The 23,212-nt window shown below is 43.0% G+C and overlaps 1 protein-coding gene across 14 annotated transcripts in view; it reads right to left on the bottom strand.

Annotated features, from left to right (window-relative positions):
- The window catches only part of pleca (plectin a), a 66,693-nt gene that overhangs the window by 42,966 nt on the left and 515 nt on the right, over positions 1 to 23,212 (bottom strand). For 5 of the 14 annotated variants that reach the window (XR_002168722.1, XR_002168724.1, XR_002168723.1 and 2 more), the window contains exons 2-5: positions 22,779 to 22,816; positions 21,013 to 21,973; positions 20,513 to 20,817; positions 16,168 to 16,381 (exon numbers count right to left, since the gene is read on the bottom strand). Coding sequence is in view for 1 of the 14 variants with exons in the window: in XM_019874103.1 (XP_019729662.1) it covers positions 16,168 to 16,381; positions 20,513 to 20,817; positions 21,013 to 21,973; positions 22,779 to 22,816 (1,518 nt within the window). In the remaining 13 variants the exon portion in view is untranslated. Of the gene's footprint in view, positions 1 to 188; positions 332 to 2,073; positions 2,144 to 10,038; positions 10,155 to 14,411; positions 14,649 to 16,167; positions 16,382 to 19,103; positions 19,128 to 20,512; positions 20,818 to 21,012; positions 21,974 to 22,778; positions 22,817 to 23,212 lie in introns of those variants that run through there. The other 9 variants (XR_002168727.1, XR_002168728.1, XR_002168737.1 and 6 more) reach the window with 6 other exon arrangements.

The raw sequence follows: 23,212 nt of genomic DNA, 5'->3' as shown, positions 1-23,212 counted from the left end.
ACCGCTCCCACATGTGCGACGACGCGCAGCATCCTGAAACCGTTCGTTCGCTCGTCGCCCAATGAACACACGTAAACACAACATAAGCAAGATGCTGTCACACCACACAGTGGCGTACATTTAAAAAAATAAGAGCTTTAAAGTGGATTCTAACGGCAAAAGAAATACATCAATAAATAAAAACATACCACGAGGAGATCCGGGGCAAACGCAGCAGCACAGGTCCATTCTGCCTTCTTGCGCGCTTGCCACTTTTCCACAAAATCCTCCTCCTCCTCAGACCTGACCTTGAAACATTGTGTCTTCTAATCAGAACCCAATGGGAGGCGGAGGCGGACGGAGGGAGGGAGAGGGGGGCCGTGCTAGGGAAAATAAGCTGAGGGGGGAAAAAAAAAAAAAAAAGAAGTGGAGGCTCGTCCAGCCGGGGAAGCGAAAAGCAGACGGCCCTGAGCGCTGTGAGCTTAGTGGAAAGAGCATCTCATGCGGACTGCTTTTCCCTGGACGGTGTCCATGAGTTGCAGGAGGAAAAAAAAAAAAAAAATGGACAAAGGGCGGAAAAGTGGTCTGACAAAGAGGCCTCTGTGGAAGTCGTTTAAAAAAAAAAAAAAAATTGCTGCGCCTCGCCCGCATGATGTGCCTCATTTTTTTTTTTTCTAAAAGTGTTATGGCAATGTTCTGCACAGTAATGCTTCAGTCTGGACGCAAGCATTGATTAAAGCAACCGATGGGATACCGGGTCCTTAAAGCAAACAGCTTCAAATCCTTCATTCGTCGCCACGGCGACTACAAAACCCCCAATTTAGCGGTCTATGAGACGAGTGGGTTATCCAGCAGTGGTTCTCAAAGTTGGAGAAATACTTTGCTCGCCAAGTACTGCCAGAAAGACCAACATTAACTCATTCACTCCCAGGCCGCCTTAAATGCATCTTTGACGTCCATAGCTGTCAATGGCAGTGACCGAATTTAAAAAAAAATAATAAAAATACAGTAGCTAGTAGGCCTAAGTGTTCTTCCAAAACCAGATAGGTTCTATTTCAAAAATATATACAGAGGTGCCTTGAGACATGAGGGACTCGACTTGCAAGCTTTGAGATACAAGCCATCTTTCTGATGATTTGGGATTTTTTTTTTTTTTGCTAGCAAAAATATCAGCACTAGAACGCGGCTGCAAACTCAAAAATATAACAAATAATGCTAACAACAATGCAAAACAGCATCAAAGGGCAAATGAATAGCGTGGGTGTGGTGAGATTATAACTCTTGGCTGGCTTGCGCCCAAAACGCTTCATTGAATCAAAAAATTTGCTCTAATCAGAGATGAGCAAAAAAACAAATTTAAAATGAGTCCATCCAGTTTTAAAATTAAACAGAGCTATGTTGCACCATTCAGAATGAATGTGTTTGATAAAACTCAGTTTCACTGAATTCAGAATCGCGATGATTTTGGATCCTGAAATCAAAATGAAGAATTATGCAGTTAAATGAATAGGCTACACTACTGTCAGGCCCCGTGTCAATGAGTGTTTTTTTTCTCTCCCCCCTTCGATTAAACATTACAGCCCATATCTCAGTGGGCGGCGGAGGTTTGCTTTGCACAGTATGTGCACACGTAGAGAATGTTTTCTAGTCAGGGTTCATTCGAGGTTGCAGAAAGTTTGCCAGACACTCAGTTTTTCTCGTCACCGTAACATTTACATAAAAAAATTTAAAAAAACTCAGCTGCGAGATATAGAAATTAAAAAAAAAATTAAAAAAGCAAAGCCTTAAAAAAAAAATCCTGTTAAGCTAACCGAACAAGATACCCCCCATCGAAATGACTCACTACCACCATCTGAGGACAAATGTGGTATTACATCTTATAATCCCCAAAACTTAAAACAGATCGTAATCATTCTGAGGCTCAAATTTCTCCAAAGAAAGTCAACAATCTGCTTCCAAAATGAAGCATAGGATTTTTTTTTTTTTAAGTGACGGTTTAGCCAACAACAGAGCAGGCCGCATCAGCTGCTGGCCACTAAAAAGCATTTACGTGCTGACACCTTTTGGTCGAAAGACTGAACTGTCGCCACCTACCTTGACCGTTCTGAATCAAAAGCTCCATGAAGTCTCGGCTACAGATGGACTCCATTTTAAGGCTCTCTAGTCACGTCCCGACGCATCACACGGAGAAGACAGAAAAGCCAGCAGACGCCACAGCAGGCAGTCCGGCCAGAGAGACACCGGGAGGGGGGCCACTTCTTGCCACATGTTGCGGCAGCTTCTTCACCCTCCCTAAGAGAGGCACTGGCTGGAAAACATGAGCCTGCCTGCCTGCCTGCGCCACACCAACATTTCCCATCTCCGGCCTGGTTACTTCTTTTATGTGCAAATTAGACACACTTCATTTCTTTCCTTTTTTTTTTTTTAAATTCCTATTTATATCAAAAAGAAAATAAAACCGACCCTGATGCAATTTAAGTGCAGCAGGGGGCATCAGGAAAAAACCCTCAAAATGTGTACGATCAAGAAAGTTCATCCTTGCGCTCAGTTGCGGGTCAAACTGACCCACGTTAACATTATTTAAAAATACAAAAATATGCTTAGCCTTGTTTTGTTCTTTTCATGATATCTATAAAAATATTTACATTTAATAAATACATTGATCAAAAGGCTCAAAGGTCAGAAGGCAAAAATGTATTTTAAAAATAAGTTTGAAGATTTATTTTTATGGTTAAAAAATGCAGCAGATTTAAAAACATGATGCAAAAAAAAAAAAACAAAATTGTAAAAAAAAACAAAACAAAAAAAAAAAAACAACATTAACCTGACCGTAACACAAGAGGGTAAAGGCAGGAATATATTTATATTTCATCTATGTTTTTAAAAATATTTTTGTGCTGACACATGCAGCTGATTTAAAAATAGAAACAACATATTTTTTATGGTTAAACAGGCTGTTTGTACCATAAAATAATAATAATAATAGTGTAGCTAATATGTAGCATTAAAAAAAAATAAAAATACACAAATCTAGAGAGTGGTTCTTCCCAACACGCATTTCATCAGCCAAACTATTTTTATCCATGGATATAAAACTTAATGGGACATCGGACAACGTGAGCGCGGTAGCTTTCCGCCTGCTTCTCATTTTGTCCGATTGAAAATGACAGGCTCATCACTTCAACGGTCAGCAAATCGTATTATCGGCTGACGGAGATGATAATCCCGGACACAAATAAAATAATTAACTCCGTAGCCAGGTCAACGAACTGAGCGACATGTCAAACGTGGCACCCTGAGGGAGGTCCAGGACTAAAGAAGAGCAGATTTGGAGGAGGGTAGCGGGGGATCGCGGTTGTCAGCATCTGGAAGCTATACCCAGCCGAAAGCATTTAGCATCATAAATCTTCTGATGTGCGCATTGAATTACATAATCCAACATTTTAGAAATGGGAGCAGTCAACGCTGTTTACGTTCGATATGCTTAAGTATTGATGAGCTGTTGCAGGCTAAAGCTACAATTCACCCCGCCCCCCCCAAAAAAAAGTCAAGCTAAAATAAATTGAATTAATATAGAAGAAGAAGTGAAGATAAAACATTGTGTGGTTGAGTTTTTTCTCTTTAAAAGTAGGACAGGGATTCATTGTGCGATGAAGTATGTGTTGGGTTGCCAACTAATCCGTCCGCCGTGAAACGTGTGTGTGTGTGTGTGTGTGTGTGTGGCGTTTCTTTTGGACCCGATGAAATATCACACAGAGCGTCGCACTTATTTCCTTCCCATTCACAAGAAGACAATTGTTCTTTCCAAGTCAAGCTTCTTTCGCGAGGAGGTTGGCATGGAAAGAACGCGGCTTCGAGGAGGTACCGCGGTTGTTGGCGGGGCCAAAAATATACACGGGAGGTTTGGAACATATTTACAATTTTTTTTTTTGGGTACTTCTCCCCCGTAATTTGCTTTTAAACACACTGGTGGAACTGCGCCATCCTCTAATTTTCATGCGTGCAAACGCCACGCTGCCTGCTACTTTCTTTATACTAACAAAAATAAATAAGTAAGGGAAAGTTCCCATGTCTTTTTGGGGGCGTGGCTTCTTGACAATTTTTGTAGATCTACTCATGTTCCACCAAACACCAAATGTTATGTTGCTAAGTGAAACTGCTTTGAAACCTCAGTCCATTTCAAACTAAAATGGCCGAATTTGTATGTATTTTTGGCAATGGATTCTTGAGGTTTTCTGTGGGTCTCCTCGTGAGAAACGAGGCTCCCGGATTTCTTGTTGCGAAGTGAAACGCAACCAAATGTACATTTGCGCATGGAAGAACACCGGAGAAATTTGGAGAGTTTTGTATCATACGCATGGAAGAACACCGGAGAAATTTGGAGAGTTTTTGAGTATGGAAAAAAACCCGATAAATTGGGATCGTAAATCATCCACACATTCACCAATTTTGATACGCATCAATACTGGGAAAATCCCCAAATGTGGGAGATCACAGGGATGTTTTATAACATCAAGGCCTGGGTTGAGTTGTGCTTTTTGGATGGCGAGAGCAGACCTTTTGCTCTTCATAACCCGAATCAGACGTCATACATCACAAAGTCAAAAGATTTATGCCACGGGAGTGTGATGAAATATTTTTATATCTGACAGTATAATCCTCAAGATGTGGCGTCGGCCACTGAATCCAATTGCAGAAATGAGCGGCGAGGCTGCATTCCTGCTGGACTTTTACGGTGAGTGATTTAAGACGCGCAGTTGTCTTCCAAACTTTTAAAAACACAACCCAGCAGTTTCGCATTTGGGAACGGCCGGCGTGGGAACATCTGGGAGTGAATTGTTGGGAGCATTCCAACAAGGCTCACCTTTTACCCAACAAACGAGGAAGACAAACACGCAGAACATGACGAAAAGTAGTTGGTACAACTAAGCTTTGTGTGCCCAACTGTATGTTATCATAGATTAAGTGACTGTTTAAATATTACAACAACCAGCGAGTAGGAGTAGCAAGTAAACTATTAAGTGCAATGGTTTGAGAAGTAAGCCCTGCAGCACTCCACACGCTTTGATTGATGACCTGCGGAATAATCTGATTTCTTATGTGTGTTATCAAAGATTAAATGACTCTGTTAAACATTTTAACAACACGCATAGTTTAAATTACAGTGAACTGAGTGCAAACCCCTGCGGGACTCCACATGCACAATATGAATGAAACAAGACAGATGAGTATGTGAAGGAACATGAAAGAAGCTAACCGGTTAGTAATAGTATAAAATCTTAACCTGCATGCACGGCATGAAAGAAATACCGCAAATGTCAAGCAGCTCATTACTGCAGGAGCAGCTTGTAAAGTTCCAATTACGACAAGCCGAGAAGTGAGCCCTGTGGGACTCCACATGCTTGACTTTAGTTTCTTAAATGAATTATTTATGATCTTGACATCTGCTAATCATCTCACTGAGTTATGCAACACTGCGGCATGGCTTGTTCTTCTGTTTGAATGACATCATGGCAAATTTATGCAATGAAATCCAACTAAAAATAGTCCAAAATGGGTGAGAGGCACCAACAGATGCGAGTAGAAATTTGCCCCCAAACTGCCTCAAGAATTTGGTCCAAAGGTGAGTGCACTCAAGTTTATGCGAGTGTGTGATAAACCGCTCATTGCCATGTATTATCTAAAAATGCCGGTAACCATGGCAATGTGACCCTCCCCCAAAACATGAGTCAGTAAGGTTGAGACAGAGGAGCTAAGATTGTTGCTAGTGGCAACAGTTCCACTAAAACAAAAACAATAACAAAAGACACACTTCCTTGTAGTGAGTGTGTCACAATGGGGCGGGAGGGTGTTTGTTTATGCTACCATAGGTATACGTCATGCTAGTTTATGCTCCCCTCTGGAGAAAATACTAATGTGTTCCAGTGCAAACTCCAACCCCAATAACTCAAACGGAGCAATGTTATCGACATAAAGGCAGACATTTTTTAAAAAAAAAATATTTGGACCTCATTAAATCATGTTCTGATTGTATTCTGAGGTTTTCACCTGAACGTCTCGCTCAGAGGGCTGTACAGATGTCATAAAACATCTTGCATCAATAACATTGTGGCTGGGTGGTTTTAAGAAGCTATAGTGCAGTCAGTGAGGATGCAAACCAGTGCGACGACGACGATGACAAAGCACACATTTGAGACCCCAGATTAGCGTGACGCCCGCACAAAGACCCGCACCGCCCTAGCCTGGATGCTACTTGTAGGAGTCAAGACTCGGGGGGGGTTGTCTTCTCAACAAGATATAGTAGTTCAGAAATAACAATGGACTCCTTTCAGACTCTAGCCGTCTGGAGGCATTTGCACCGCCTCGAGGGGAAAAAAAAAACAAAACGCTCCACTGTAGCATCCATCAGGAAATAGCACTTAAACTTCACAATACTCCTAATTCTAATAAAATATTACACCAGTGCAAGAATCATCTTGCTTCATGAGAGGGTCTGGCCGAGAGCACCACCCAATGGCCACTCAAGGGAAACTCCTGACTTGAAAACGTGTAGTTCCAGCACAGGACAGTGCCAATTTACACAATTACACAAGCAATGTTTTAAGGCAGGGGTGTCAAACTCATTTCACGTTGTGGGCCACGTACGGCCTCAGTAGATGTCAAGTGGGCCTGAGCATTAAAATGACACCATACTCTGCTATAAATAACCAAAATATCATGTCTTTCCTTTGTTTTGGTCTAAAGAAGCACAAGAACATTCGGAAAATGTTGAAATTGAATGAACACGTCTTTTACAAAACATTTCATCAAGCACCTTCGATTTCCTTAGACAAATGTCCGATTTACTTTATAAAAGTTTAACAAGTAATTTGTATTGAAAAATATAGAAATGCATTTCAAGATTAAACGAGATTTATAAAGAAATGAAATCTTAAACCATTTACACATGTGAATATAAAATCTAAATTTAATCCCTGCCTACCGACACCTTACAAACTAAGGTGAGTGCTATTAAATGTGTAAAGAATAAAGTATTCACGTGTCATTCGTAGTGTCTGCTGTGTTGGGTCTGTCTCAGTGACAGACTGAGGCTGCTGTTGTCTTCTTCTCTGATCAAAACAATGTTGTTTTCTATTCTGATCAAAACAGTGTGTCCCCTAGCGGATGATCCATGAATTGCACCTTATTAAAAATATTCATTCTGTGTCTTTTATGCATTTTTTTCACTTTTAAATTATCCTGCGGGCCTGATCGAACCTCCTTGGGGGGCCGATTCCGGCCCGTGGGCCGTATGTTTGACAACATGGTTTGAAAGTCTCCCAAAGGCTGCCTTAGAGAATCACTTGCCGCATGCAAATTCAATAAGAACTTGCTCATGCGATCAATCAAATATGGCTGCCATGAATATCGAACCATAATATCTAGATCGAATATAAAAATATACTTTTGCATGATATGGTCTGCATGCATCGGGGCCAAGTGACGACTATATGTACCCAATTGTGCCGAATAACAGATGAGATCAACCAATTCGGAATTTGTTGTAGCTTATTACTTTTAACTAATATGCTAAAAACCGGAGTATATAAGACACAATATCACTTTTATCTTGCTTAATTTCATGAGTTGTCCTTGACACCGGATGGTTTCCAGTGTTTTTTCAAGTGAGGGCTTGGTGCCAACAAAAATGAAAAGCTTCAGATCCAGCATTGAGCTGTAATATGACATCACTTCCTGTCATCTTATCTGTTGGCTGAATATGTCCGGCTTCTCCCAAAGCAACAAGCCAAAAGACCCGGTTTTGACCCGCTAGCTTTATTAGCACTTTCACCATGAGTCTGTGTACACTACAAACTTACACCGAGACCGCACAACGGCTGACCTTGCGTAAGCCGACATAGTTAAAAAGTGTCGTCTTTAATGGTGAGCCGTGAGACTTTGCTGCCACGCTTTGCCCACCAAATCTAAAATGTTTCATAGTTAATCGACAAGTATTGAATCTTTGGTGTTTGCTATTTGCCAGGTCAAGACAGGATCAACCCCAAATAAGCTGGGAATATTTGCGGTCAAGAATTTAGCCAGAGCGGACCGGATCGCCGCGCAAGATCCATTCAGAAGAAGCTGTGAGTGTTGGAAGAAAGCTTCTGAACTTGAGCGATTTGTTTTTTAGGGCAAACCCAATGAAGCGAGGGAGTTTTTGTCTCTGGATTCCAAGCACGACAGCCCCCCCACACACACACATCCACACGGCCTTGGCCGAACCATTTTCACATCCCTCTTCAAAACAGCAACTCCTAAAAACAGCTTCAGGTTGTTGTCATCTCAAAATCGCCATTGAAAGTCAAATTCATCCAATATGATTGATCCAATATGAGCTGCTTGAAAATTATTCTGATAATTGTATGTTGACATGTAGGTCAATAAGTTAGTTCATAAGTTTGTCATAGTTTTCTTCTGAGTAAGTTAGCAAACAAGATATACAGTGTGTATATAAGTCAGACAGTCACTAGAAAGTTTGCATGGTAGTTAATGTAGTTAGTAATTAGGTATGTAGTAAATTAGTCAACAGGTAAGCTGTGAGGTATTAGAATGTTAGTCAGTTCATTACCATCCGTCCATTTTCCAATCCGCTTATCCTCACAAGGGTCGTGGGGTGTGCTGGAGCCCATCCCAGCCGTCTTCGGGCAGTAGGCGGGGGACACCCTGAACTGGTCGCCATCCAATCGCAGGGCACACAGAGACGAACAACCATCCACGATCCATCGGACAATTAAGCGTGTTCAATTGGCCTGCCGTGCATGTTTTTGGAATGTGGGAGGAAACCGGAGTACCCGGAGAAAACCCATACAGGCCCGGGGAGAACAAGCAAACTCCACACAGGAAGGCCGGAGCAGGAATCGAACCCACGACCTGCGCACTGTGAGGACGATGCGCTAACCACTAGCTCACCGGGCCGCCCAGTTTATTACCAGTAAGTTAATAAGCAACTAATCTTGTACGCGAGTAGACAGTTAAGTGCATAGTAAGCAAGTCAGTGAGTTAGTTAAGTCAGCTATCCAAGTATCCACTGAGTTATCTAGTAAAGTAGGTAATAAATTGCATAATGAGTAGACCATCTTTTTAGTAGGTTAGTTAATAAGTAAGACTAATTAGCAAGTTAGTAATTTAATTCTTCAGTGTGTTTGTCCTGTTGTAAATTTGGTAATTAGTGAGTACGACGGGCATCTACTTAGTTACTGTATGTAATACGTAGGTCAGTTGAGGTGGAAGTGCCTTGGTTAGCAAGTTAGTTATCTTGTCAATAAGTTAATTATGAAGTAAGTTAGATCATAAGCTACTCAGTAAGCGAGTTATATTGTTAGCACGTCAGTAATTCAGTTATCTGTCAGTTAGCAAGTCAGTGATTAGGTTACTTAGTAAAGTGAGAGTTGGGAAGTTGACACAGGTCTGGTTAAAGACAAAAACAGAGGGATTTATTTCCACTTTCGATCAGTTACAGTCCAATTGGGTCTGATTTAGGGCAGTGACCGAGCAGATTCAGCAGATGGCGCTGGAGTTTAAAAAAGAAAAGAAAAAGAAGAAGAAGAAAGCCTGCCGTGCAAAATCGGAGCTGACAGGCACTTTGTAATGCTCGTCACCTGCCTAACATCAATGATTTTTAAGGTTGCAGCTAATGCGTGTTTCTCCGGTCCTCCGAGTCACATCGATTCAAAGAGAAGGCAGGCGAGCGGCAGCTCCCGATTGGATGCCAAGTCGTCATGATGTCACACGTCTCGGACACAGTCACGCCCCTTGAAGGCAACTTAACAGGCGCTTCAAAAACATCCGAGTCTTGTCCACATGCCTCCACAAACTTGTTGCCACGGCGATGCTGCATTGCAGCTCCGCTTTGCCGCATGCATGCAGTTGCCCCCTCAACCCCCCCCCCCTCCACCCGCTCGTGGCCCCCCCACAAAAGGCGACAAAAGCTACGGAATGATCCTCATTCCTCAACTTCTTATTGCCAGCCTCTGATGCATTGTGAGCGAACTAGCTAATGACGCTAACAGGGTCAAGTACCTTTCAGAGAGCTGATCTCGTGCTGGATTGACCTGGCCGGATCCATGCTTGCTGACTCCCAAACGGCCAACTTGAGGATGGAATAGTCTCAAAACTGCAAACGACCAGCCTATCCACTGCCCCTCTCTCTCTCTCTCTCTCTCTCTCTCTCTCTCTCTCTCTTGCTGGCTCGCTCAATGAGTTGGCAGCTTTCGTGTTTTTGTCCCCTCCTGCCTTGCACAAAAACCCTTTCATTGGGGGATGTGTGGGAAAAAAAAAATAGCACACCTCCTCTTGCCCCACCCTGATGGTGCATCCTCCTCCTACTCCTCCTTAACAGGAAGGTGCCAGGACAATCGAGGTGAACTTGCTCTAAGTGACGAAATGCGACGATTGATACAAAAATGGGTTTGTCACCCAGACGGTGACTCAGCATGACTTGTCATGGAGGCTGCCCGCAGTGAAATAAGTAAATAAGCAGGTAATCTGTGCATCCAACAACACTGCAGGTCTGTTTCAGATTTGACTTGAACCCTTTCGGGGACAGCGGTTACGACAGTTGACAGCTTGTCATGTTATCAGGTGAAACCGGGTGTATGGAAGGGTTAAATCTGTCTGTCCGTTACTTAGGAGAAAGATTGGTAAAATGAAAAATGAATCATCTTTAGCACTCTATATGTTAAGTGATATAGATTTTTTTTTTTTAATCGGCTGATTACACTAACTCTGCCTCATACCAGAATTAGCCTAAAAAAAAATGTATGTATATATATCGGTCAGGCCCAATTAACTCAGTTGACATCATCATTCTGTAAACTTTCAACTGAGTGATGAGTCAGCATTTTAAAAAGGCGGATACGTTTGGGAAACTTTCAGTTCTGTGTCACATAACGGGATTAATCAAATAGTTTTGACAGTCACATGATGGCCGTCATGCTGCCTCCACTTGGTCAGTGCAATGGTTTGTGGGGAGTTGGGATCAAAGGCCTCGCAGCTGCGTTCGATTTTATGGCATAAATACCGGACATTTTTCACAAGTTACCCAATCGGAGAGAATTATGATGGAGTGGTAAATTTGAACCGGAATTCTCCAAAACAAAAGATGAATCACCTGGAGTTTTTTTTTTTTTTTTTCCTACTCCCGTCTAACAGGAACCTGCTGAATTCAACAGCAAGACTGAGAACTTGTTCATTTTCAACAACGACCGCTTTCAACTCTTGGTTTTACAACTTCCAGTTTGCAATTTTTGGCATGGCAAATTTAAATGTTTATGCTAACGTAACTGTAATCATAAAAATACAATTAATAAAATTATGCTGGATTTTTTTTGGGGGGGGGTTAATTTTTTTTTTTATCATGTAGATGTTATCTGACCACACTCCTTGGGCACATGTTTTATGCTATTCGTCACTCTTCCCGTTTGTAAAAACGACTTCATGATATCTCTCAACTCTAATGCAATTAAAACAACTTCTTGTCAAACCAGGTTTAATCTGGCTCTGATCCAGAATAGGCAAACATAATTTAGAGGCCCTGTAAAGTACATTCCGAGATTTATTTTGAAATATATTAACCTTGTTTGAAGATAATTGCTGAAAACATTCCGAAAATGCGGCGATATGGCATGAAACCGTTTTTCACCTTTTCAGTTTCCCTGATTGTTTTTTGTTTTTGGGTGCCTGGCTAAAACGGGCAGTGACACACGTGACCGTGGCTGCTTTAGAATGCCTCGTTGTCTGCCATAAGTGTGTGCGCATATAGGAGAGAAGGCGATGGAGCAAAGGGAGTTGGGGGGAAACATAAGTCAGACGTGACCGCTAGCATGTGGGCTTTGAGCTAGCTAGCATGGTATCTTTAGAGCGCCTCGTGGTCTTGGGATGAAAAAGCTCTGCGTAGGCATGAGAAATAAAAGTTTCTCAGTGAATAATTCCACAGATGGGGAAAAAAAAAAGCCTTAGGAGAGGTTAGCGCTCATTAAACGTGGTTGACTTGGTTGAAATGGGTCGTTAGTGTCGAAAAAAGCTGACAAAGCAAAGTCTATCCGTTGGCAGCTTTTCTTTCACGCGGCGCTGGACGCAAAAACGGCGGCTCAGGGCGAACACGTACGGTCTGACGGCTGACATTCCGCGCGTGAGTCGGGCTCGCTGTGGCGTGCCTGAGCCCGCTCGGCGTTAGCACTATTGTTGGAGGGATGAGCAGGCGGCAGACACTCAGTCATGTTTACCGATGACATCAGAAGATATTGGTGAAGCAGCATGTGGCTTATCACGCAAGGTTAACATACTGTTCTGAGTACAACAACAGCCATGTGTGGTCTCACCGCATTTAGCGATAAGAAATTGTCCAAAAGTGGACTTTGAGAGTGAAAGTGGACTTGACCTTTCTGCAGCTTCCACTCCTGTGTCTGTTTTTAGGAACGGGTGTTGGGGGTATTGCATAATTAATGTCAGCTGTTGCTAAATCTCAAGCTTGGGATTGGAGGAGAAAGAAACTAAATCTCTTGTCCGACGGTCCTCTTATCCCAGATCCATTTCAAACAACATTTCCTACTCCATTTCCGAGCCTCGCTCACTTTGCACCTGACCAAGGATGTGTCACTGACTGCAAAGTTTCAAACGCATCCCTGAGCTTTTGCCCAAATACATTTTTTTGGGTTCTTCCATCCCTCAAGGCTTGAGATAACTTGGATGAAATATTTCCTGCATGTTTCGTACCTTGGTACTTCCATAAATTTGAAGAATACGGTTCACACACTAGAATGTTTTATCGCCGGCTCAACAGTGAAAAGTGCTTTTGACCCGCTGCCGCCAAGTCTCGCATGAGGTTGAGAAAGTTGTGTTCAGATCCAAAGTGGCACCTCGGTGTGAACATAAGTGAAGATAATTTACAAGCAGGACCTCTGTCAACGGAGGTCACATCAGCGCCCACCCCATGAAGCCTGAGCCACACCCCCCGCCCAAAACTAAATAAAAATTAATATATATATATATATATATATATATATATGTGTGTGTGTGTATGAATGTATGCGTGAACCTTGGCCACCAAAAGACATACCAAATTTGGTGACCAAAAACCATCGCAACTAAACTGCTTTAACATTAGTAATGTTTGCATAGAGGATAAAGAATATATGCCTGTCAGTCGTGTTATATTGGCCACATATTGCCGCACCGTTTGTGTTTCAAGTATCGATTGTTGAAAGGTTTATAATTACAGATGCTAGTTTGGTTCGAACGTTTATGGGGTTTGGCATTGTGTGTTGAGATTAAGCTCACGGTAAAAAAAAAGGAAATGTGTTTCGGTTAAAAACAGTGTTAAATCTTCTTGATTTGATGTTTACTTAAATGGTACTTTTCAGCTGGGAGTGGCCCCAAGAAATGCAGCAGAAGCATGTGCGTGTGTGTGTTACTATTTTTGAGTTGGATGAAAGTGATCTGAGGGAAGTACGGTATTAACGGAGGCTGGGTACACACACACACACACACACACACACACACACACACACACACACACACACACGCGCTCCCAAAACAAACTCGTCAGACGACGCCGCTTTAGATTTAGACGTGAGCTTTCCTGCCATTTGCACGCACACACACACACACACACACACACACACACACACACACACACACACACACACACACAAGGGAGCGTATTCCAAAGTGTGTATTTCGGGTGCCTAAGAAGGTGGGGGGGAGGCACATTGCATGCTGGGATGTATTTAGACCGCCACGTCTAAATGCAGTGCAAACAAGGAGGCTCTGTTTGCTTTGCGCTTTCAAAATAAAACACCTGAAAAGCAATGTCTTTTTATTGGTGTGGGTTTGTGTATAACATTTATATTATAGTGCTCGATTGCATTTTACTGTGAAAGCATTTCCACTTCCTGTTTTCCAAGCAAACCGACAGTTAAGCCTCCACTCTCTTGACACATGGGCTCACATTTTCTGACATAGTCGGCCTGTCCAATCCGAATTAAAAAAAAGATGCCAATTGCATTTTACTGTGAAAGCATTCCATTTCCTGCCTCCCAAGTAATTCAAGTCGGAGCCATTAGTGGTCCGCTTGCTCGCAACATGGGCTTGGCGCGCGGGCTTGCATGTGCTCTCATTGGCAGCTCATCTCCCCCCTGACAAAAAAAAAAAAAAGTGTCCGATTGCATTTTAATATTGGAATCTCTTGTGTTTTTTCTGGATCTTTCTGTTCCTCCAGCAAATCACTGCGGTACCGATAGATTGGCACAAGGGCTTGACACATGGGCTCACGTTCTAACACAGGCAGCTCATCTGGTCCTAATAAAAGTGTGTGATTGCATTCCACTTCCTGTTTCCACAGCAAAGCGGCATTCCCCTCCCTTGCCACACGGGCTGAGCGGAGCAAGCGTTACCTTTATACTTCTCCCTCACGTTCTCGTAGGCCTGCATGTAATCCTGTTCCTCGGGCAAACGCTGGCCCGGGGTGAGCACGGCGGGCTGGGCCTGGCCCCGCTCCACGGGACGCATGCTCTCCTTGACGCTGGCCACCGCCTCGCTTGCACTTGCGCTCATCTTGGGTCAAAACAAAAGGAAAAGTAGCACACAAAGCCTTCCCTGCCCCTGCCAGTCTGGCCTGCCCGTCTGCGTGGCCCAAGACTCAGCCTGGACTATGTGTCCACCCCCCCCACCCCTCACTCTGGGTTGTTGGGAGCCGATGGAGAGGCTTGTTATGAACATGTTGTGTTAAGGCCTGTTTTCATTGGTTGGTTGGCTGGAAAAAAAATAATAAATCACTATGCCAGACTTAAAACCCTAACTGTGCCCTGAAACACGACATCGCTTGAAACACGAACTATGAAGGTTTAAGCCACAGCTGAAACGCTAACCTTGGCTCGAAAAAAAATAATAAATCACTATGCCAGACTTAAAACCCGAACTGTGCCCTGAAACACGACATAGCTTGAAACACGAACTGGAAGGTTTAAGCCACAGCTGAAACGCTAACTTTGGTTTGGAACCCAAACTTGAATTCCAGACCCCCGGGCTAGAAGCCCTAACTTGATAACTCTGCCGTCAAACCCAACTTTGAAAGCAAAGAGCATATTTTTAACAGGACATGGCGGAAAGCACCAAGAACATCATTCCAGTGAGTTTAAAAGCGCCAATCCTAAAGTGGAGCAACGTGTTCATCAGCAGACAGCGACGACATACAGCCACGCCCATTATCATTTGATATTTATCACGCATTTGATTTATTAAAAGTGAACGTGTGCTTTCTTGGATCCTTTGGCTGCCTCTCAACAAGCTGGACAACAAATGTTCCTGTTGCCGTGACGTCAAATCTCAACTACTTCCTTGTGCTTGTTTGCAGATGTCACGATGTCGCATGTTCGCGCCGCTCACACGAGCAACCACATCTTGGATCGCGACAAAGGCGCACTCGATCAGCGGTTTTTTTTTCGAAGGGGCCGCATTTCATTTTTCAAACGAACAAGTCATTCGTAGATGAGGTTGGAATCAAATGTAAACCATAGTGCTCATTTTTTTTAACATTTGAATCCATATTAATTGAACTATATTTATTGGCAGAGCAAACATTTGATGAAGTCATTTGGAATTTTACACAAAATTCATACTCATTCTAACAGCATTATCATCAATATTTTAATTTTACTCATAGTTTCCTACAATGGTTTAATCATAAAATGATCATTCAAATGGGATTGAATCGAATAAAAAATAAATGTCATTATTTTACAAATTAACAATATATTCATGAATTATTTAATGAGATTAATGTATTAAAAATTGAGCTTTTTATAATGACCCCCCCCATAAAAAAATGATAGGACTCTTGATGAATACTTGGTTGGTCTACTTTGCCCTTCACTATCTTGTGTATCCATATGACATCACACTGCAGGACCCCACCCTGACTAATCAGTATCGAGGGGGTCTTATTTCATACCACATGTCCGCTTGTAAATCGATAAGCGCAGACACTCACTGGCCACTTCATTAGGTACACACAGTCTGGTGAAAAGTCAATACAAAAGCCACGCTGTGCAAGGCGGCCATCCAAAATGAGATACTGTCCCTAATATTTGGAACCTGTACCTAATGAAGTGGGCAGTGGGTGTGCGTCCAAAAAAAAAAAAAAGATGGTACCTGCGATGCGGATGACGGCGCGCTCGGCCGGGTCCAGCACATCGCCCGAGGCCGACTTGGAACGCTTGATGCGATGATGCTTGGGCAGGTTCCAGGGAAGTGTGTCCCCCGGGGACGGCGAGCCCCCCAGGGGGTACACGTCGGCGGTGCTCTCATCCGACGCCGCCCGGACCAGGGGCCTCTTTTTGGGCTGGTCCTGCACCTCCTCTATGGCCTGCGGGCAGAGATGCAGAATTACTACAGCACCTCACAACATACAGTAGATATAAAAAGTATACGCGCCCTTGGAAAAAAAAAAAAAAAAAAAGACCTTTTTTTTTTTTACGCATTTTGCTAGCCCCCGGGTTTCATTTCAGTGGTAACCTATCACATGACCAAGAAGCGTGCCTTGACCTGCGTTAAGAGTGACATACTGTAGACGGATGTAACGGAGAATCATGTAAATTTACGAAATAAAACATCTTTCAGATTCCGAAATGAATAAAACAGAAGTCATATAAGTCATTTATTTTTTCTGTACGGCCCGGTACCAAATAACCCACGGACCAGTACCAGTCCGCGGCCCGGGGGTTGGGGACCCCTGCTGTAACCTGATAACATGAGACGCTGTCCACTGTAGTAACCGCTGTGCCTCAAAGGGTTACATTTGGTTGACTGTCAACACAGCCACATTAGCACGACTTATAAGAGGGTGTGCACACATTTGCAAACAGTGTTTAACCACATCAAAGTAAAAATATGAAATTAACTTGACTTTTAAATGACTACACGTTTATGATTATTTATTGTATTAAATACTGTAATTGGTTATCATTTCGAATGTGTTGCTTGATTATTAAAAATGTGTTTTTTTTCTTTTTGCTCATGAGCAGAGTGTACTTCCGAATGCGCGTGAACGACACTTCCGCCTCGACGGTGCTGAGTCACCGTCAGGCACAGAGCAACCACACTGCCTCGACAGGGCGCTGGCTGCACCATCACGCACGCACTCTGTGATCGGATGAAGTCCCCGAACGGCATCTGAGCGCAGCAACGACATCATATCTCCTGTGTCAAATTTCAAATCCCGCCAGACTCTGTTGCTAATGTACCGTAACACTTATCTGTGGAAAATGTACTTATAAATACAGTGCATCTTGAAAAGGAAAAAAAAAATCATTGGAATGGACATTATCTGGAGAAAGAGATGAACGAGCTCTAGAACAAAACAATAGATCGAGAGATGTAGTAGAGAGCGATCAAGGATGCATAGCAAAATGGATGTCGAATAGCCGCCAGACTCTGTTGCTAATGTACCGTAACACTTATCTGTGGAAAATGTACTTATAAATACAGTGCATCTTGAAAAGGAAAAAAAAATCATTGGAATGGACATTATCTGGAGTAAGAGATGAACAGCTGTAGAACAAAACAACAGATCGAGAGATGTAGTAGAGAGCGATCTAGGATGCATAGCAAAATGGATCTCGAATACACTGCAACAGAGTCATAAATTAAAGACAACCTAGCACTATATTAGCTAGTCTCGAGACTAGCCAGTTACAGTCTGGCTGGATAGAGGAGATTAAACATACGGTAGATGAACAGATTCAGAAGAGAAATAAGATTAGAATGGACTGGTAAACTACATACTATATTCCGGAAATAATGTAAATATAGCCGGAATGGATATAATGACTAGATTGGCCAAAAATAGAGCGAGAATAGATTTGGAAAAAGGCAAAGATCCAGAATGAATAGATCAATCTAAATTGTAGGATAGGTCTACATGAGATGGATCTTAAATAGCTCACTAGACTTCTAGTGCAAATGGATTGATTTATAATAGATTTTGAAGAATAACACTAGATTTCAATGAAATATCTTCAGAATTTACACCAAGGATGGAGCTTGAATTAACAGGTAAGAACTGATAACCTTTATTTGTCCCACACTGGGGAAATTTGCAGTCGACAGCAGCAACATTGGGGGGGATGGGGGGGGGAGAAAAAAAACAGTGTTTCATTGCACAAAATGTTTCAGAAAGAACTGTACACAGTTCAATAAAAGTGCAATATAAAATACAGCATTAGTAATATATTTGTAGAATAAACATTACATAAATATATAATAATATATATATAATAATATAATATATATATATAAAATAAATAAAGGATGAAGATTTACATGACATATCTAGAAGAGTGGGAAATTCGGCAGCTACAATGGCTGGATAAAGCTCAGATTTTTTTTTTTGGTATTTATAATGTCTCTCAGGATAGTATAGCTGCACAAATGTGGAAGACAGAGCTCTGGACTACAATGAATAGATGCGGAATAGCTAGAGAGCAAGACTAAGTGTTGAAAGATCAAAGACCACGAGTCAAAACACCCAGCATGGATGAACCTCGGATCAATCAACGGAACTAAAATAGCTAGCCAGGTAGACCTAACAAAAATGGTTCTAGAACAACCAAACTAGTTAAAATAGTTCGACCATGGATGACATGACGAGATTATTTATCCCTTTCTTTTAATTTATTATGGTAACAAAGACGCATAGATCAAGACGACATAACTCCAGGTTGAAATGATTGTCTGGAGAATAGCGAGACCTAGCATAGTTGCGGCAAGAAAAGACGAGACAGTTTTCCAGAATTGGCTTTCGTGAGATTGTGCAGGTGTACCTAATGAAGTGGCCTGCACACGTCACTCGCAGAACTTAAAGGGAAACTCATCAACATTCACACATCCCAAAATAGTCACCACGTGATTTACGTGAGTTTACGTGATGAATACTTTATACGTTCCATGACGAATTCATAGCGCGTTCTAAGTGACCTCAACGAGGCCGCCCTGCACCTGCAAATCCCCCCCCCCACACACACCCCCCCCCCTTTCTACGCGTCCGAACCGACACCGAAGCTGCCCACGTACGTCATCACCATACTCACGGTCGACATGTCCGCGGGAGTGGCGGTGATGGGGGTGGTGGTGGTCGTGGCGGTGGTGGGGCCACGCAAACAGTGCGTTAACAAGCGTCGCATGCAGAATTTGATGGCACACCTCAAGGCGCCCTCATCATATTCTCTGCAGCAGCAGCAGCGGCGGCAGGAGAGGAGGCGCGCATGCGCACTGCGCCATTTATTTATTTATTTTAAAGGGGGGGGGGGTCCGTCCGGCACTGAACCAAACGCAAAACTTAACACGGTGTTATTTGCGCTAGATTGGCGCATACATGAACATGACATGACAAGCGTGTTTGACGGGCATGATAGTTCCAGAACGGACAGAGCAACAACCGAAGTATTCAGAATATAATAGTGGCAGTCAGCGACTTTTGTACCTGGGCCTTCAGTGGCTATTTAAGGATTTCTTGAATTCACAGCAATGTATGAGCTTGACAGATATACCGATTCTCGATCCATCGTAGTACGCTAGACTTATTCAGTCTAGAGCTAGCTAGTCATAGCACGCCTGACTCCAAATCTTATCTGGGTCACTCCACCTGAATCAATGCTTCAAATTTCCAGCAGAAAACAAAACAAAACAAACAAAAAAAGACACCATTGTCTGTCTCTGTTGTGATCTTACCTCCATAATTCAAATCTAAATGAGTGAATTTACTTTTGGCCTGCAGAGGATGTGGTGAGACAACTTCCTGTGGACCATGTGACTTGTACAATGATCCCAATTTTAAAATACAAAATCACTTTCATGTGGAGAACGCTTTGCATTGCAAACAAAACAATTTTATATTTCCTGAGGACGCAAAGGCCACCGATTCAGTGGAATGACCATCCAGCTCAATTTTTCTGATATGAAACAAATGAGACATAGACAGATCTTTTCAAAACTTTCTCCATCATTAACATGACCTAACCAATCACGTTCTAACTCGTGTTGAATGGGAGTGAGCGGTGCCTTTGATTAACCACAAATCAAGTTTTAGGTGTTATAGTAAGCTTTTTTTGGGGGGGGGGGCGGGGGGGCTGAGACAAATCGCATGCTTTTCAAGAGCAGTTTTTTTTCCTCGCTTCTAAAAAAGCATGTTAACCACGTAGAAAAGAACACTAAGTTCAGCCAGTCGAAACAAAAGTTGTCCTGCTGGGCGAGGTTACATAATGAGCGACCAATGCGTTTGTGTGTCATGGTGTGAATGGACCACTGTGTGCTGCTCCACTTTTGTTCCCATCGATTCCGCATGCCATCACGGCATCTCGTGCCAGTTCCGTGAGACCGCCATCGACATCCCTGAGGGACCAGCTTTTTAAAAACGATTCGAGTCTAATGATACCAGGCGGCACAGGTGTCGCGAATATGTCCAGTACGCATAAACATGAACAACTCGATGACAGCTCACCTTCTGTGGTCGCCGCCTCCTCCTCCTTTTCCCAGATGGGGCTGAAGCCTCCAGGGAAGACGCCTCAGATTCCTTCAGAGGCACTTCTATAACTTCCTGGATCACTTTCAGCTCCGCCATCTTGACCGGCTTCACCTTCTTCACCTCTTGGATCACCTTCACCTCCTCCTCCGTTGTTTTCTTCACCTCCTGGGTGATCCTTGCCTTGACTGTCTTTGGCTTCTTCACTTCCTGCGGCATCACCGTCAATGTCTCCTTGGCCGGTTGATCGTTCTTCACCTTGTCCTTCATTGTTTCCTTCACCTTTTTGACCGGTTTTGCCTTCTTTAAGTCCTCCTGGACCACAACCACCGTTTCCTTGGCTTGCTGGATGACCTTAAGCTTGTCTTTCATTGTTTCCTTTACCTTTTTGACCGGTATTGCCTTTTTCAAGTCCTGCTGGACCACAGTCACCGTTTCCTTGGCCTGCTGGATGACCTTCACCTTGTCTTTCATTGTTTCCTTCACCTTTTTGACCGGTATTGCCTTCTTCAAGTCCTCCTGGACCACAGTCACCGTTTCCTTGGCCTGCTGGATGACCTTCACCTTGTCTTTCATTGTTTCCTTCACCTTTTTGACCGGTATTGCCTTTTTCAAGTCCTGCTGGACCACAGTCACCGTTTCCTTGGCCTGCTGGATGACCTTCACCTTGTCTTTCATTGTTTCCTTCACCTTTTTGACCGGTATTGCCTTCTTCAAGTCCTCCTGGACCACAGTCACCGTTTCCTTGGCCTGCTGGATGACCTTCACCTTGTCTTTCATTGTTTCCTTCACCTTTTTGACCGGTATTGCCTTCTTCAAGTCCTCCTGGACCACAGTCACTGTCTCCTTGGCCTGCTGGACTACCCTCACCTTCTCCTTCTTGACTGACTCGGGCTTCTTCGCCTCTTCCTTTGCTTCCAGGACTACCTTCGCCTCCTTCCTCTTTTTGTTTTCTTTAGACTCCAGGATGTCATTTGACTTTTTGATAGGTTTCAATTTTTCCTTTCTGTCTTCCTGGATGACCAGCTTGCCCTCCTTCTGCATAATTTCCTTCACTTCCTGGATGGACTTCTTGACTGCCTTTGGCTTCTTCACCTCCTCCCAGGGGGCCTTCACTTCTTTAGTCATTACTTTTGCCTCCTGTACAACGTCGTTGTCCTTAACATTTGCCTTCTTGATCTTCTCGGTGATTGTTTTGGTCTCTTGGACCACTTTCAGTACCTTCTCCTTTACCTTCTTTGCTACCTCCACCTTCTGGATCACCTCCTGATCCACCTTCAGCTTCATCTCCTTTGATTTCTTGACTTCCTCCTCTTGATGCTTCTTCACATCCTTTGCATTCGGGACCACCTTGGTCTCTTTTGCCTTCTCCGTCTTGACCACTTTAATTGCCTTGGCTTGAATGGTTTCGGCATGCTTCTCTTTGCGCTTTTTCCTCCTCTGAAACATGACAAAAAGCCTCCACTTAGCGTGCTGCGTTTTTTTTTTTTTTGTTTTTTGGTCACTTGCATTTTTATTACTTTTGCTGTCAAGAAAGTACTATTTCATTGGCATTCTACAGAATTCTAAAAGCCAACACTCAGGTTGAACACAATGGGAGGGTCTCGAAATCTTGTGCTGTGGACTGTATGTTTCTGCAGGGATGTTGTACAATATTCCGACTGTTAACCGTGGCATTTGCACACACACGCCTCTCATTCACTGACGTCATTTTGATGGACGGGCGCAAAAAGCCGGTTGGCTCCCATTGTGTCGTGTGTGTGTGTGTGTACGCCGTGACATTTTTGATCTTTGTTCATATGTTAGTGCCGCACAAACGGCTTCGCATATGCAGGCATGTTGAAAGGTCATGCACATTGCACACACATTCACTCAATCATCCACTCTTTGATATTTAATTAGATTTATTTGTCCAGCAAACTGGCAGCAAGGTGGTCCTCACAGTCTCGACAAAAAAAATCAAACTTCACTCTTAAGTTTGTAGCTGATTTTAAATTTTGTACTTTAAATAACGTGAAGCACTTCGAGTTACCCTTTGTATGAAAAGCGATAAATAAAGCTGGCAAGCATTAAATTTCATTGCATTTGGAGGACAGTTGACAGGAGGGCGGTTTGAGACGGGATGGTTGTTTTGTTATGTCATCAGGCCCCGGGAAGACAACTGGGGCCAAGTACAAGTGAGCAGAGACCCCTAAAGTCCAAAAGGAGGCATTACATTACGATTCCGAGTCAACGCTGGTCTCACCTGAGCGGGACCTTTGGATCCGGGCGGCTTCACCATCACTGTGTGGGAAGGCGGGGTGGAAAAAACAAAAACAAACACATTTACTACTTTTACTGAGCAAAAGCAGATGTTCCACATCTCACGGCACACCAATGAACAAAAACATCACCAAAAAGTTTTATTCCGTTCAGTCTTTATTTTGCATTCAGTATTTCGCTCTCTAAATAAAGTATTCATGGCCGCAAGTTAATTGTAACTTCAGCTATCGCGTAGAGGAGCGTTTATTTGTTGTGCTTGTCACTGGCATAGAGAGATGAACAAAGACGCATCATTCATAGTAAATAATTTATGGGCCAATGAAGTCAAATTTGTTCTTTTCCTGCAGCACACCCGATGATGCCTCCAGAGCATTCGTGGACGGCAATCACTGCATTATTTATTTATTTTTTTAAGTA

The sequence above is a fragment of the Hippocampus comes genome, unplaced genomic scaffold (assembly GCF_001891065.2).
Source record: "Hippocampus comes isolate QL1 unplaced genomic scaffold, H_comes_QL1_v1.1 scaffold166, whole genome shotgun sequence".
In the NCBI taxonomy this organism is placed as follows: Eukaryota; Metazoa; Chordata; class Actinopteri; order Syngnathiformes; family Syngnathidae; genus Hippocampus; species Hippocampus comes.
This window is presented reverse-complemented; position numbering and strand designations above follow the sequence as displayed.